The 17,712-nt window shown below is 45.7% G+C and overlaps 1 protein-coding gene across 3 annotated transcripts in view; it reads left to right on the plus strand.

Moving 5' to 3' along the window:
• bnip2 (BCL2 interacting protein 2) overlaps positions 1–17,712 on the plus strand; it is a 109,047-nt gene that overhangs the window by 30,529 nt on the left and 60,806 nt on the right. For 2 of the 3 annotated variants that reach the window (XM_045212779.1, XM_045212781.1), the window contains 2 exons: positions 1,497–1,576; positions 2,431–2,622. In XM_045212779.1, the coding sequence (XP_045068714.1) occupies positions 1,497–1,576; positions 2,431–2,622 (272 nt within the window). Of the gene's footprint in view, positions 1–1,433; positions 1,450–1,496; positions 1,577–2,430; positions 2,623–17,712 lie in introns of all 3 variants that reach the window. The other variant, XM_045212780.1, reaches the window with a different exon arrangement.

The following is a 17,712-nucleotide window of genomic DNA, read 5'->3' on the forward strand; positions in this document are numbered from 1 at the left end:
GGCATACCTGACAACCAGGCATACCTGACAACCAGGCATACCTGACAACCAGGCATACTTGACAACCAGGCATACCTGACAACCAGGCATACTTGACAACCAGGCATACCTGACAACCAGGCATACCTGACAACCGGGCATACCTGACAACCGGGCATACCTGACAACCGGGCATACCTGACAACCGGGCATACCTGACAACCAGGCACACCTAACAACCGGGCATACCTAACAACCAGGCATACCTAACAACCGGGCATACCTAACAACCGGGCATACCTAACAACCGGGCATACCTAACAACCGGGCATACCTAACAACCAGGCATACCTAACAACCGGGCATAATGACAACCAGGCATACCTAACAACCAGGCATACCTAACAACCAGGCATACCTAACAACCAGGCATACCTAACAACCAGGCATACCTAACAACCGGGCATACCTGACAACCAGGCAGTATTCTCTTTTCTGGGTAGTAATCATGTACACTACATAACCAACAGTATGTGGACACCTGCTCTTCGAACATCTCATTCCAAAATCGTGGGCATTAATATGGAGTTGGTCCCCCTTTGCTGCTATAACAGCCTCCACTCTTCTGGGAAGGCTTTCCACTAGATGTTGGAACATTGCTGCGGGGACTTGCTTCCATTCAGCCACAAAAGCATTAGTGAGGTCGGACACTGATGTTGGGCGATTAGGCCTGGCTCGCAGTCGGCATTCCAATTCATCGCAAAGGTGTTTGATGGGGTTGAGATCAGGGCTCTGTGCAGGCCATTCAAGTTCTTCCACAACGATCTCGACAAACCATTTCTGTATGGACCTCGCTTTGTGCACGGCGGCATTGTCATGCTTAAACAGCAAAGGGCCTTCCACAAAGCTGGAAGCACAGAATCGTCTAGAAGGACATTGTATGCTGTAGCGTTAAGATTTCCTTTCACTGGAACTAAGGGGAGACAGTTACTGTGCTGACGTTGCTTCCAGAGGCAGTTTGGAACTCAGTAGTGAGTGTTGCCACCGAGGACAGACCATTTTTACGCGCTTCAGTACTCGGCGGTCCCGTTCTGTGAGCTTGTGTGGCCAACCTCTTCGTGGCTGAGTCGTTGTTGCAGCTAGATGTTTCCACAATAACAGCACTTACAGTTGACCAGGGCAGAAATTTGACGAACTGAGTAATTGGAAAGGTGGCATCCTATGATTGTGCCATGTTGAAAGTCACTTAGCTCTTCAGTAAGACCATTCTACTCCCAATGTTAGCCGAATCCACTAATCTGATAGGGGGGTCCACATACTGTAGTATATATGTATCTCTTTATCATAATGCTTTCAACACTGAACGAGCAATTAGTTAGTAGTGGTAATAACAGCTATATCAAGTAGCTACCAGAGGAGGAAGGGTTATAGATGACCTGTTGTTGTGTCTGTAGGCCCCTACCTGAGGAGGAAGGGTTATAGATGAGGTTATACATGACCTGTTGTTGTGTCTGTAGGCCCCTACCTGAGGAGGAAGAGGAGGACATTCAGCTGGGTGAAGATCTCTTCACTGGAACCTCTGGAGAAGGACAGTCTGGTAAGAAAGGGTTAGGGTTAAAAGCCATTCACCATCTCTGCTCATCAGTATCTACCAAACCTACTGTATCCTTGATGCTTTCTCCAGCCTCTGCAGGCTATGTGATGTCAGGCCTATATCAAACTGCTTTCTCCTCAGGTCTAGCTTCTGCAGGCTATGTGATGTCAGGCCTATATCATTTTACATTTACATTTTAGTCATTTAGCAGACGCTCTTATCCAGAGCGACTTACAGTTAGTGAATACATATCTTATTTTTTTATTTTTTATTTTTTTTTATACTGGCCCCCCGTGGGAATCAAACCCACAACCCTGGCGTTGCAAACGCCATGCTCTATCAACTGAGCTACATCCCTGCCGGCCATTCCCTCCCCTACCCTGGACGACGCTGGGCCAATTGTGCGCCGCCCATGAGTCTCCCGGTCGCGGCCGGCTGCGACAGAGCCTGGATTCGAACCAGGATCTCTAGTGGCACAGTTAGCACTGCGATGCAGTGCCTTAGACCACTGCGCCACTCAGGAGTTTAAACTGCTATCAAACTGCTTTCTCCTCAGGTCTAGCTTCTGCAGGCTATGTGATGTCAGGCCTATATCAAACTGCTTTCTCCTCAGGTCTAGCTTCTGCAGGCTATGTGATGTGTATATATTTTCTCCAGCTTCTAAGCGGTGGTAAGGGCTCTAACATCTCTCTCCTCTCCCAGCCTCTGAGCGGTGGTAAGGTCTCTAACATCTCTCTCCTCTCTCAGCCTCTGCAGGGGGCTATGCTGCTCTGAGCGGTGGTAAGGTCTCTAACATCTCTCTCCTCTACCAGCCTCTGAGCGGTGGTAAGGTCTCTAACATCTCTCTCCTCTACCAGCCTCTGCAGGGGGCTATGCTGCTCTGAGCGGTGGTAAGAAGACTAAGAAGAAGCTGGCTGCCCCAGACATCAGCCTGACTCTGGATCGGAGTGAAGGATCTCTGCTGTCTGATGAGCTGGAGGAGAGTACAGAGCTAGATCTCGATGATGTAGACACCCCATCTGACAACAGTAACGAGTTTGAATGGGAAGGTATGGACCTGTAACATAATGGACCTGTATATCATTAGGGACCTGTATAACATTAGGGACCTGTATAACATAATGGACCTGTATATCGTTAGGGACCTGTAACATAATGGACCTGTATAACATTAGGGACCTGTAACATAATGGACCTGTATAACATTAGGGACCTGTAACATAATGGACCTGTATATCATTAGGGACCTGTAACATAATGGACCTGTATATCGTTAGGGACCTGTAACATAATGGACCTGTATAACATTAGGGACCTGTAACATAATGGACCTGTATAACATTAGGGACCTGTAACATAATGGACCTGTATAACATTAGGGACCTGTAACATAATGGACCTGTATAACATTAGGGACCTGTATAACATTAGGGACCTGTATAACATTAGGGACCTGTAACATAATGGACCTGTATAACATTAGGGACCTGTAACATAATGGACCTGTATATCATTAGGGACCTGTAACATGATGTACCTGTATAACATTAGGGACCTGTAACATAATGGACCTGTATAACATTAGGGACCTGTAACATAATGGACCTGTATAACATTAGGGACCTGTAACATAATGGACCTGTATAACATTAGGGACCTGTAACATGATGTACCTGTATAACATTAGGGACCTGTAACATAATGGACCTGTATAACATTAGGGACCTGTAACATAATGGACCTGTATAACATTAGGGACCTGTAACATGATGTACCTGTATAACATTAGGGACCTGTAACATAATGGACCTGTATAACATTAGGGACCTGTAACATAATGGACCTGTATAACATTAGGGACCTGTAACATAATGGACCTGTATAACATTAGGGACCTGTAACATAATGGACCTGTATAACATTAGGGACCTGTAACATAATGGACCTGTATAACATTAGGGACCTGTAACATGATGTACCTGTATAACATTAGGGACCTGTAACATAATGGACCTGTATAACATTAGGGACCTGTAACATAATGGACCTGTATAACATTAGGGACCTGTAACATAATGGACCTGTATAACATTAGGGACCTGTAACATAATGGACCTGTATAACATTAGGGACCTGTAACATAATGGACCTGTATAACATTAGGGACCTGTAACATAATGGACCTGTATAACATTAGGGACCTGTAACATAATGGACCTGTATAACATTAGGGACCTGTAACATAATGGACCTGTATAACATTAGGGACCTGTAACATGATGTACCTGTACAACATTAGGGACCTGTAACATAATGGACCTGTAACATAATGGACCTGTATATCATTAGGGACCTGTAACATAATGGACCTGTATAACATTAGGGACCTGTAACATAATGGACCTGTATAACATTAGGGACCTGTAACATAATGGACCTGTATAACATTAGGGACCTGTAACATAATGGACCTGTATAACATTAGGGACCTGTAACATAATGGACCTGTATAACATTAGGGACCTGTATAACATTAGGGACCTGTATAACATTAGGGACCTGTAACATAATGGACCTGTATAACATTAGGGACCTGTATATCATTAGGGACCTGTATAACATTAGGGACCTGTATAACATTAGGGACCTGTAACATAATGGACCTGTATAACATTAGGGACCTGTAACATAATGGACCTGTATAACATTAGGGACCTGTAACATAATGGACCTGTATAACATTAGGGACCTGTATAACATTAGGGACCTGTATAACATTAGGGACCTGTAACATAATGGACCTGTATAACATTAGGGACCTGTATAACATTAGGGACCTGTAACATAATGGACCTGTATAACATTAGGGACCTGTATAACATTAGGGACCTGTAACATGATGTTAATTCTTCAGTAAAGAGCCTTTGTGTAGCCTTGAGCTTACGGGCTAAAACCTCTCTATCAAAAATGGAGACCGTTGACAACAAAGGCTTGATATGAAGTTACATTCCTGTTATTTGTTTCCTTTAAGTTGATTGAAGAAGTAAGTGATATGAAAGCCAACTGCCAGACTACCAAGGTGTTCTTATTGGCCTTAGGCCTAACAGGGTAGATTTACTGTTTAACGGATGCCCCGCTTCACATTTCTCAGCTAAAAATGTGAATGATCATTTGATTCATATGATTTGATTCTTTATGATGAAACAAACTATTCACTTCACAGTTATAGTAGTGTGGAGTCTGTTCAATCGAGGTGAATCAAATCATGTGAATAAAGAATAATTTGTGAATAACGAACAGTAATTTTAGGAAAAAAGATTAGCTGTAGCCTTGTGTATTATGTGGCTATCTGCAGATACTTCCAGTTGATTTGGGCATCCAATGTTTTGGACGTTGCAACTCAATAGATGCTAGTCAGCCTGAAAAGTAAACACTTCTTAGGTAGCTAAGATAAATATGACTAAACTAGAAAAAACATTTCCTCAAGAAACGTTGCTTGCTTCAGCTATCAATGGTGCTGTCCAACTCCTGAGACCAATTTAGTTAATTAGTGGGGTTCCATGATCAGCACTCAAATTCCGGCGCTTTGGAAAGCGGACGTTTCATGGGCTCCCGACCAATTATGCTATTTTGTGTATGGTTTTGCGCTGATCGTAACTTTTTTTGTACTTAATGTTTCCGCCATCGTTTCTTATGACCGAAAAGAGCTTCTAGACCTCAGAACAGCGATCGCTAACCTCCATTTGGACAAGGACTACTTCAATGAGTCGGACGCGAAATACATTGATTATCCGGAACCAGGCCCAAATCCCCGACCCTCGAAGAAGAAGGCGGCGCTACAGGGGCCGGCGCGCGGGAACTTTGATGACACTACGGCGGCGAGTGAATACCTCTACCCTCTGTTCTATTGGCGAATATGCAATCACTGGAGAATAAACTGGATGAGCTCTTTTCGGGACATTAATCAACCTATCAACGGACATTAAGAACTGTAATATACTATGCTTCTCAGATTAACTGCTGAACAAGGACACGGATAATGTACAAGGACACGGATAATGTACAAGGGCACGGATAATGTACAAGGAAACGGATAATGTACATCTAGCTGGTTTTTTAATGCATCGGCAGGACAGAACAGCAGAGTCTGGTAAAATCGGGGGGAGGTGTCTCTTTGTCAACAACAGCTGGTGGGCGGTCTCTAATCTCTATTTACATTGACACCCCCCCCCCTTTGTTTTAACACTGCTGCTACTCGCTGTTTATTATCTATGGATAGTCACTTTACCCCTACCTACATGTACAAATTACCTCAACTAACCTGTACCCCCGCATATTGACTCTGTACCGGTACTCCCTGTATATAGCCTCATTATTGTTATTTTATTGTGTTACTTTTAATTTTTTATTTATTTTCTTAAAATTGCATTGTTGGTTAAGGGCTTGTAAGTAAGCATTTCACGGTAAGGTCTACACCTGTTGTATTCGGCGCATGTGACAAATACAATTTGATTTGATTTGAATATTAAGGCAGTCTCGTGGCTTAAAACAAAAAGGTTTACATGAATGCCGATGAATCAAGTTTTATATTAAGTCCGCAAGCTGGATCCCTGCAATGTCTCATTGAAGATCTAGATAACTTTTCTGGCCTCTCCGGACTAAAACCTATTTAAGATCAGTGCACCATATTACGTATTGGATCTTTTAAAAGATACAGCTTTTCCATGACCCTGCAGTTGACCTATACAATGGGCTGACGGTGAAGACCTATACAATGGGCTGACGGTGAAGACCTATACAATGGGCTGACGGTGAAGACCTATACAACGGGCTGACGGTGAAGACCTATACAATGGGCTGACGGTGGAGACCTATACAATGGGCTGACGGTGAAGACCTATACAATGGGCTGACGGTGAAGACCTATACAACGGGCTGACGGTGAAGACCTATATAATGGGCTGACGGTGAAGACCTATACAATGGGCTGACGGTGAAGACCTATACAATGGGCTGACGGTGGAGACCTATACAATGGGCTGACGGTGGAGACCTATACAACAGGCTGACGGTGGAGACCTATACAACAGGCTGACGGTGAAGACCTATACAATGGGCTGACGGTGAAGACCTATACAATGGGCTGACGGTGAAGACTTATACAATGGGCTGACGGTGAAGACCTATACAACGGGCTGACGGTGAAGACCTATACAATGGGCTGACGGTGGAGACCTATACAATGGGCTGACGGTGAAGACCTATACAATGGGCTGACGGTGAAGACCTATACAATGGGCTGACGGTGAAGACCTATACAACGGGCTGACGGTGAAGACCTATACAACGAGCTGACGGTGAAGACCTATACAACGGGCTGACGGTGAAGACCTATACAACGAGCTGACGGTGAAGACCTATACAATGGGCTGACGGTGGAGACCTATACAACGGGCTGACGGTGAAGACCTATACAATGGGCTGACGGTGAAGACCTATACAATGGGCTGACGGTGAAGACCTATACAACGGGCTGACGGTGAAGACCTATACAACGGGCTGACGGTGGAGACCTATACAATGGGCTGACGGTGGAGACCTATACAATGGGCTGACGGTGAAGACCTATACAATGGGCTGACGGTGGAGACCTATACAATGGGCTGACGGTGGAGACCTATACAATGGGCTGACGGTGAAGACCTATACAATGGGCTGACGGTGAAGACCTATACAATGGGCTGACGGTGAAGACCTATACAACGGGCTGACGGTGGAGACCTATACAATGGGCTGACGGTGAAGACCTATACAATGGGCTGACGGTGAAGACCTATACAACGGGCTGACGGTGGAGACCTATACAATGGGCTGACGGTGGAGACCTATACAATGGGCTGACGGTGAAGACCTATACAATGGGCTGACGGTGAAGACCTATACAATGGGCTGACGGTGAAGACCTATACAACGGGCTGACGGTGGAGACCTATACAATGGGCTGACGGTGAAGACCTATACAATGGGCTGACGGTGAAGACCTATACAACGGGCTGACGGTGGAGACCTATACAATGGGCTGACGGTGGAGACCTATACAATGGGCTGACGGTGAAGACCTATACAATGGGCTGACGGTGAAGACCTATACAATGGGCTGACGGTGAAGACCTATACAACGGGCTGACGGTGGAGACCTATACAATGGGCTGACGGTGAAGACCTATACAACGGGCTGACGGTGGAGACCTATACAACGGGCTGACGGTGGAGACCTATACAACGGGCTGACGGTGAAGACCTATACAATGGGCTGACGGTGAAGACCTATACAATGGGCTGACGGTGAAGACCTATACAATGGGCTGACGGTGAAGACCTATACAATGGGCTGACGGTGAAGACCTATACAATGGGCTGACGGTGAAGACCTATACAATGGGCTGACGGTGGAGACCTATACAATGGGCTGACGGTGAAGACCTATACAATGGGCTGACGGTGAAGACCTATACAATGGGCTGACGGTGAAGACCTATACAATGGGCTGACGGTAGAGACCTATACAATGGGCTGACGGTGAAGACCTATACAACGGGCTGACGGTGAAGACCTATACAACGGGCTGACGGTGAAGACCTATACAACGGGCTGACGGTGAAGACCTATACAATGGGCTGACGGTGGAGACCTATACAATGGGCTGACGGTGAAGACCTATACAATGGGCTGACGGTGGAGACCTATACAATGGGCTGACGGTGGAGACCTATACAATGGGCTGACGGTGAAGTAGAGTGCAGTGCATTGGGAAAGTATTCAGACCTCTTGACTTTTCCCCATTTTATTACGTTACAGCCTTATTCTAAAATGGATTACATTGTTTTTTTCCCTCATCAATCTACACACAATACCCCATAATGACAAAGCAAAAACCGTTTTTTAGGATTTTTTGCAAATGTATGAAAAATAAAACACTGAAATATTACATTTACATAAGTATTAAGACCCTTTACTCAGTACTTTGTTGAAGCACCTTTGGCAGTGATTACAGCCTTGAGTCTTCTTGGGTATGACGCTATAAGCTTGGCACACCTGTATTTGGGGAGTTTCTCCCATTTTTCTCTGTAAATCCTCTCAAGCTCTGTCAGGTTGGATGGGGAGCGTCGCTGCACAGCTATTTTCAGGTCTCTCCAGAGATGTTCGGTCGGGTTAAAGTTTGGGCTCTGGCTGGGCCACTCAAGGACATTCAGAGACTTGTCCCGAAGCCACTCCTGCGTTGTCTTGGCTGTGTGCTTAGGGTCGTTGTCCTGTTGGAAGGTGAACCTTCGCCCCAGTCTGAGGTCCTGAGTGCTCTGGAGCAGGTTTTCATCAAGGATCTCTCTGTACTTTGCTCCGTTCATCTTTGTCTCGATCCTGACTAGTTTCCCAGTCCCTGCCGCTGAAAAACATCCCCACAGCATGATGCTGCCACCACCATGCTTCACCGTAGTGATGGTGCCAGGTTTCCTCCAGACGTGACACTTGGCATTCAGGCCAAAGAGTTCAATCTTGGTTTCATCAGACCAGAGAATCTTGTTTCTCAATGTCAGATTTTTAATTTTTTTTACTCCATTTTAGAATACGACTGTAACGTAACAAAATGTCGAAAGGTCAAGGGGTCTGAATACTTTCCGAATGCACTATACTTGGTAATCGTATCACAAAATATATAAATGAGCTCTCCAATGAATTTCAACAGAAAACGAGTAAAAATAGACAAGCTCCTGCAGAGAGGTAAATACCTGTCTATTTATGGAACAATTACGCTGATTAACTCCTTAGTCAGATCTGTTTACTCACTTACTGCCGACTACTGATTCGTTTTTTTAAATCATATGAGAACAATTTTCTTTCACCTTATCTGGTGCCTCTATATAATAAATATGAACAAGGTGGGCTGATTAAATATACAAGCACTAAATCTCTCTAAAAGCTTCACTTATACAAAAGTTTAATTTGAACCCAAAATGTTTCTCAAGTAGATTACTAAGAAAAGCTCATCCCTTTGTGCAGATTTCCATTTCTCATTTTTGATTAATTGAAAATGAAACCTTGTTCAAAGTACACTATATACAGAAGTACGTGGACACCCCTTCAAATTGGTGGATTCTGCTATTTCAGCCACATCCATTGCTGACAGGTGTATAAAGTCGATGCACACAGCCATGCAATCTCCATAGACAAACATTGGCAGGAGAATGGTCTTACTGAAGAGCTCAGTGACTTTCAACATGGCACCGTCATAGGATGCCTCCTTTCCAACAAGTCAGTTCGTCAAATTTCTGCCCTGCTAGAGCTGCCCCGGTCAACTGTAAGTGCTGTTATTGTGAAGTGGAAACGTCTAGGAGCAACAACGGCTCAGCCGCGAAGTGGTAGGCCACACAAGCTCACAGAACGGGACAGCCAAGTGCTGAAGCCCGTAAAGCGTAAAAATAATCTGTCCTGGTTGCAACACTAACTCCCAAGTGGCGCAGTGGTCTAAGGCACTGCATCGCAGTGCTAGCTGTGCCACTAGAGATTCTGGTTCGAGTCCAGGCTCTGTCGCAGCTATCGAGTTCCAAACTGCCTCTGGAAGCAACTTCAGCACGAGCTGTTCGTCGGGAGCTTCATGAAATGGGTTTCCATGGCCGAGCAGCCACACACAAGCCTAAGATCACCATGCGCAATGCCAAGCGTCGGCTGGAGTGATGTAAAGCTTTCTGCCATTGGACTCTGTAGCAGTGGAAACGTGTTCTCTGGAGTGATGAATCATGCGTCACCATCTGGCAGTCCGACAGATGAATCTGGCGTTGGTAAATGCCAGGAGAACTCTACCTGCTCCAATGCATAGTGCTGACTGTAAAGTTTGGTGGAGGAGGAATAATGGTCTGGGGCTGTTTGTCATGGCTCGGGATAGGTCTTAGCGCTACAGCATACAATGACATTCTAGATGATTCTGTGTTTCCAACTTTGTGGCAACAGTTTGGGGAAGGCCCTTTCCTGTTTCAGTGTGACAATGCCCCCGTGCACAAAGCAAGGTCCATACAGCCTGACCTCAACCCCATCGAACACCTTTGGGATGAATTGGAACGCCGACTGCGAACCAGGCCTAATCGCCCAACATCAGTGCCCGACCTCACTAATGCTCTTCTGGCTGAATGGAAGCAAGTCCCCGCAGTAATATTCCAACATCTAGTGGAAAGCCTTCCCAGAAGAGTGGAGACTGTTATAGCAGCAAAGGGGGGACCAACTCCATATTAATGCCCATGATTTTGGAATGAGATTTTTGACGTGCAGGTGTCCACATACTTTTGGTCATGTGTGTCTCTCTTTTTCAAACAAGCAATTTAGCGCTGGTACCGATTCCAATTTTATCCCCCATAAAAGATAGAACATATATTGCATGAAATATTATGGTTGAACTCAAATGTGCTGGTTGATAAAATACCTGTATTGATGGAAAATATCTTTGAGAAGGGTATTTTGTCTTTTAAGTAAATTGGAGTTATGTCTATATGGGAAGGTCTGCTCAATCCAAGATTACAACCAATTGATTACAGTACTACCCCCAAAATGGAGGAGGCAGGTGGCAGCGGGAGGAGGTAGGGAACTGGTCTGTCTGCCCAATATAAAGGATCAAGGGAGGAGGTAGGGAACTGGTCTGTCTGCCCAATAGAAAGGATCAAGGGAGGAGGTAGGGAACTGGTCTGTCTGCCCAATATAAAGGATCAAGGGAGGAGGTAGGGAACTGGTCTGTCTGCCCAATATAAAGGATCAAGGGAGGAGGTAGGGAACTGGTCTGTCTGCCCAATATAAAGGATCAAGGGAGGAGGTAGGGAACTGGTCTGTCTGCCCAATATAAAGGATCAAGGGAGGAGGTAGGGAACTGGTCTGTCTGCCCAATATAAAGGATCAAGGGAGGAGGTAGGGAACTGGTCTGTCTGCCCCATATAAAGGATCAAGGGAGGAGGCAGGGAACTGGTCTGTCTGCCCAATATAAAGGATCAAGGGAGGAGGTAGGGAACTGGTCTGTCTGCCCAATATAAAGGATCAAGGGAGGAGGTAGGGAACTGGTCTGTCTGCCCAATATGAAGGATCAAGGGAGGAGGCAGGGAACTGGTCTGTCTGCCCAATATAAAGGATCAAGGGAGGAGGCAGGGAACTGGTCTGTCTGCCCAATATAAAGGATCAAGGGAGGGGGTAGGGAACTGGTCTGTCTGCCCAATATAAAGGATCAAGGGAGGAGGTAGGGAACTGGTCTGTCAGCCCAATATAAAGGATCAAGGGAGGAGGTAGGGAACTGGTCTGTCTGCCCAATATAAAGGATCAAGGGAGGAGGTAGGGAACTGGTCTGTCTGCCCAATATAAAGGATCAAGGGAGGAGGTAGGGAACTGGTCTGTCTGCCCAATATAAAGGATCAAGGGGAGGAGGTAGGGAACTGGTCTGTCTGCCCAATATAAAGGATCAAGGGAGGAGGTAGGGAACTGGTCTGTCTGCCCAATATAAAGGATCAAGGGAGGAGGTAGGGAACTGCTCTGTCTGCCCAATATAAAGGATCAAGGGAGGAGGTAGGGAACTGGTCTGTCTGCCCAATATAAAGGATCAAGGGGAGGAGGTAGGGAACTGGTCTGTCTGCCCAATATAAAGGATCAAGGGAGGAGGTAGGGAACTGGTCTGTCTGCCCAGTATAAAGGATCAAGGGAGGAGGTAGGGAACTGGTCTGTCTGCCCAATATAAAGGATCAAGGGGAGGAGGTAGGGAACTGGTCTGTCTGCCCAATATAAAGGATCAAGGGAGGAGGTAGGGAACTGGTCTGTCTGCCCAATATAAAGGATCAAGGGAGGAGGTAGGGAACTGGTCTGTCTGCCCAATATAAAGGATCAAGGGAGGAGGTAGGGAACTGGTCTGTCTGCCCAATATAAAGGATCAAGGGAGGAGGTAGGGAACTGGTCTGTCTGCCCAATATAAAGGATCAAAACTGGTGGAGGAATAAACATAGCATAAATAGGAAAGTATAGCAGTTTCATTTGAGGACCAGGATGTTGACAGCTGTGCCATACAGATTGCAAAATAGTTGGGAAGAGATTTTTGATGTACCGATTCCATGGCCACAGGGTGTATGAGTTGATATATAAAATGACGCAAGATCAAGACTTCATGCTTTCATTCATAAAATTATTGTAGAGAATTCTTGCCACCAACAAAATGTTGAATATTTGGGGCATACAACCATTGGAGCTCTGCATATTTTGTTGCGAGGATACAGAATCAATAGACCAGTTGTTCTGATATTGGTAGCCTGTTTCTGGTTTCCAGTTCAGGAATGGCTGAAAAAGCGTGACATTGGCCCTAGAAATAGTGTTGTCGGGAGATCTGGAGAGACATGGTCAGTCATTTACTAATATACTAATACTCTTAGTAAAAGGATTTATCTTAACTCGCAATCTGTGGATTCGATTAGATTCAAATTGTGTTAAACATCACAGCATAGTTGAAAGAAATATGGTGCGTAGAAATTGGAAGAGGGTGGCCAACAGAGATAGGTGGGATGGGCTGAGGGAGGCTGAGGGTTGGGATGGGGAACTGGAGACAAGTGGGAGTGAAGATGCTGTGTGGGAGGGTAGAATGAAGGTCAAAGATAAAAGTTTTGACAAAAGTTTAACTGACAATAAAAAGGTGGTCTTGGATGGTTGAGGGGCAGCTCTCGAGGGGAACTGTGGAGGGATCTTGGATGGTTGGCCTGGCGGTTGGGAGCTTGGTCGCTGGTTCGGGTCCCCGATTCGACTGGGTGGGGATCTGTCCTTGTGCCCTTGAGCGGGGCGCTTGACCCTGGTTACTCCCATCGGTCGCTCTGGATGGGAGTGTCTGCTGGATGACTGAATGTAATGTAAATGTTGAGTGGCTTCACTGCAGGTAGAAAATAAATAAAGGAAGGAAGTCTGGAGGTTAACTCATGATAAGCTGTAGACCATACTAAGGAAGTCTGGAGGTTAACTCATGATAAGCTGTAGACCATACTAAGGAAGTCTGGAGGTTAGAATACCTCATGATAAGCTGTAGACCATACCAAGGAAGTCTGGAGGTTAACTCATGATAAGCTGTAGACCATACTAAGGAAGTCTGGAGGTTAACTCATGATAAGCTGTAGACCATACCAAGGAAGTCTGGAGGTTAACTCATGATAAGCTGTAGACCATACTAAGGAAGTCTGGAGGTTAACTCATGATAAGCTGTAGACCATACTAAGGAAGTCTGGAGGTTAACTCATGATAAGCTGTAGACCATACTAAGGAAGTCTGGAGGTTAGAATACCTCATGATAAGCTGTAGACCATACTAAGGAAGTCTGGAGGTTAACTCATGATAAGCTGTAGACCATACTAAGGAAGTCTGGAGGTTAACTCATGATAAGCTGTAGACCATACTAAGGAAGTCTGGAGGTTAACTCATGATAAGCTGTAGACCATACTAAGGAAGTCTGGAGGTTAACTCATGATAAGCTGTAGACCATACTAAGGAAGTCTGGAGGTTAGAATACCTCATGATAAGCTGTAGACCATACTAAGGAAGTCTGGAGGTTAACTCATGATAAGCTGTAGACCATATTAAGGAAGTCTGTAGGTTAACTCATGATAAGCTGTAGACCATACTAAGGAAGTCTGGAGGTTAGAATACCTCATGATAAGCTGTAGACCATACTAAGGAAGTCTGGAGGTTAACTCATGATAAGCTGTAGACCATACTAAGGAAGTCTGGAGGTTAACTCATGATAAGCTGTAGACCATATTAAGGAAGTCTGTAGGTTAACTCATGATAAGCTGTAGACCATACCAAGGAAGTCTGGAGGTTAACTCATGATAAGCTGTAGACCATACTAAGGAAGTCTGGAGGTTAGAATACCTCATGATAAGCTGTAGACCATACTAAGGAAGTCTGGAGGTTAACTCATGATAAGCTGTAGACCATACTAAGGAAGTCTGGAGGTTAACTCATGATCAGCTGTAGACCATACTAAGGAAGTCTGGAGGTTAACTCATGATAAGCTGTAGACCATACTAAGGAAGTCTGGAGGTTAACTCATGATAAGCTGTAGACCATACTAAGGAAGTCTGGAGGTTAACTCATGATAAGCTGTAGACCATACTAAGGAAGTCTGGAGGTTAACTCATGATAAGCTGTAGACCATACTAAGGAAGTCTGGAGGTTAACTCATGATAAGCTGTAGACCATACCAAGGAAGTCTGGAGGTTAACTCATGATAAGCTGTAGACCATACCAAGGAAGTCTGGAGGTTAACTCATGATAAGCTGTAGACCATACCAAGGGAAGTCTGGAGGTTAACTCATGATAAGCTGTAGACCATACTAAGGAAGTCTGGAGGTTAACTCATGATAAGCTGTAGACCATACTAAGGAAGTCTGGAGGTTAACTCATGATAAGCTGTAGACCATACTAAGGAAGTCTGGAGGTTAACTCATGATAAGCTGTAGACCATACTAAGGAAGTCTGGAGGTTAACTCATGATAAGCTGTAGACCATACTAAGGAAGTCTGGAGGTTAACTCATGATAAGCTGTAGACCATACTAAGGAAGTCTGGAGGTTAACTCATGATAAGCTGTAGACCATACTAAGGAAGTCTGGAGGTTAACTCATGATAAGCTGTAGACCATACTAAGGAAGTCTGGAGGTTAACTCATGATAAGCTGTAGACCATACTAAGGAAGTCTGGAGGTTAACTCATGATAAGCTGTAGACCATACTATTTATCAAGAGAGTTTTCATCTATATTGTTCTTAGCTGTCTGTTTACCGCCACAAAACGATGCTGGCATTAAGACCGCACTCAATGAGCTGTATAAGGCCATAAGCAAACAGGAAAACGCTCATCCAGAGGCAGCGCTCCTAGTGGCCGGGGACTTTAATGCAGGGAAACTTAAATCCGTTTTACCTCATTTCTACCAGCATGTCACCTGTGCAAAACTCTAGATCACCTTTTCTCCACACACAGATATACAAAGCTCTCGCATACAAAGCTCTCCCTCCATTTGGCAAATCTGATCATAGCTGTCCTCCTGATTCCTGCTTACAAGCAAAAACTCAAACAGGATGTACCAGTGACTTGCTCAATACGGAAGTGGTCAGATGAAGCAGATGCTAAGCTACAGGACTGTTTCTCTAGCATAGACTGGAATATGTTCCGGGATTCATCTGATGGCATTGAGGAGTACACCACATCAGTCACCGGCTTCATCAATAAGTTAATCGACGACGTCGTCCCCACAGTGACTGTACGTACATATCCCAACCAGAAGCCATGGATTACAGCAACATCCGCACCGAGCTAAAGGCTAGAGCTGCCGCTTTCAAGGAGCGGGACACTAATCCGGACGCTTATAAGAAATCCCACAACGCCCTTCACCGAACCATCAAACAGGCAAAGTGTCAATACAGGACAAATGTCAAATTCTAGTATACCAGCTCTGACGCTCGTCGGTTTACAAACTATCACGGATTACAAAGGTAAACCCGGCCGAGAGCCCAGTGACGTGATCCTACCAGACGAGCTAAATACTATGCTCGCTTCGAGGCAAGCAACTGTGAACCATGCGTGAGAGCACCAGCTGTTCCGGACGACTGTATGATCATCCTCTCCGTAGCCGATGTGAGTAAGACCTTTAAACAGGTTATCCACAAGGCCTCAGGGCCATCATTCTCTCTGTAGCCATTGTAAGTCCTTTAAACAGGTTAACATTCACAAGGCCTCAGGGCCAGATGGATGGATTACCAGATGGATTACCAGGATAAATACCCAGAACTTGGTCTGACCAGCTGTCTTCACTGACATGTTCAACCACTCCCTGGCCCAGTCTGTAATAACTACATGTTTCAAGCAGACCACCATAGTACTCAAGAACGCCGAGGTAACCTGTCTAAATGACTACCGCCCCGTAGCACTCACATGTGTAGCCATGAAAGACTTTGAAAGGCTGGTCATGGCTCTCATCAACACAATCATTCCAGGAACCCCGGACCAACTCCAATTCGCATACCGCTCCAACAGCTCCCTAGATGACGCAATCTCTATTGCACTCCACACTGCCCTTTCCCACCTGGACAAAAGGAACACCTATGTGAGAATGCTATTCATTGACTACAGCTCGGTGTTCAACACCATAGTGCCCTCAAAGCTCATCACTAAGCTAAGGACCCTGGGACTGAACACCTCCCTCTGCAACTGGATCCTGGACTTCCTGACGGGCCGCCCCCCATTTGGTAAGAGTAGGTAACAACACATCTGCCACGCTGATCCTCAACACGGGGGCCTCTCGGGGGGGCGTGCTCAGTCTCTTCCCGTACTCCCTGTTCACTCATGACTGCATGGCCAGGCACGACTCCAACACGATGGTGGTGGGCCTGACCACCGACAACGACGAGACAGCCTATAGGGAGGAGGTCAGAGACCTGGCCGTGTGGTGCCAGGACAACAACCTCTCCCTCAACATGAGCAAGACAAAGGAGCTGATTGTGGACTACAGGAAACGGAGGGTCGAACACACCCCCATTCACATCGACGGGGCTGTAGTGGAGCGGGTTGAGAGCTTCAAGTTCCTCAATGTCCACATCACTAATGATCTATCATGGTCCTAACACCAATACAGTTGTGAAGTGGGCACAACAACTCATCTTCCCCCTCAGGATGCTGATAAGATTTGGCATGGGTCCTCAGATTCTCAAAAACTTCTACAGCTGCACCATTGAGAGCATCTTAACTGGCTGCATCACCGCTTGGTATGGCAACTGCTTGGCATCTGACCGCAAGGTGCTACAGAGGATTGTGCGTACGGCCCAGTACATCCCTGGGGCCGAGCTCCCTGCCATCCAGGACCTCTATACCACGCGATGTCAGAGGAAAGGCCAAAAAATTGTCAGACTCCATCCACCCTAGTCATGGACTGTTCTCTCAACTGTACCGGGCAGATGGCAGACAGTGTGTATGGTGTCGTGTGGGTGAGTGGTTTGCTGATGTCAACGTTGTGAACAGAGTGCCCCATGGTGGCGGTGGGGTTATGGTATGGGCAGGCATAAGCTACGGACAACGAACACAATTGCATTTTATC

This window comes from Coregonus clupeaformis, unplaced genomic scaffold, assembly GCF_020615455.1.
Source record: "Coregonus clupeaformis isolate EN_2021a unplaced genomic scaffold, ASM2061545v1 scaf0051, whole genome shotgun sequence".
Lineage (NCBI taxonomy): Eukaryota > Metazoa > Chordata > Actinopteri > Salmoniformes > Salmonidae > Coregonus > Coregonus clupeaformis.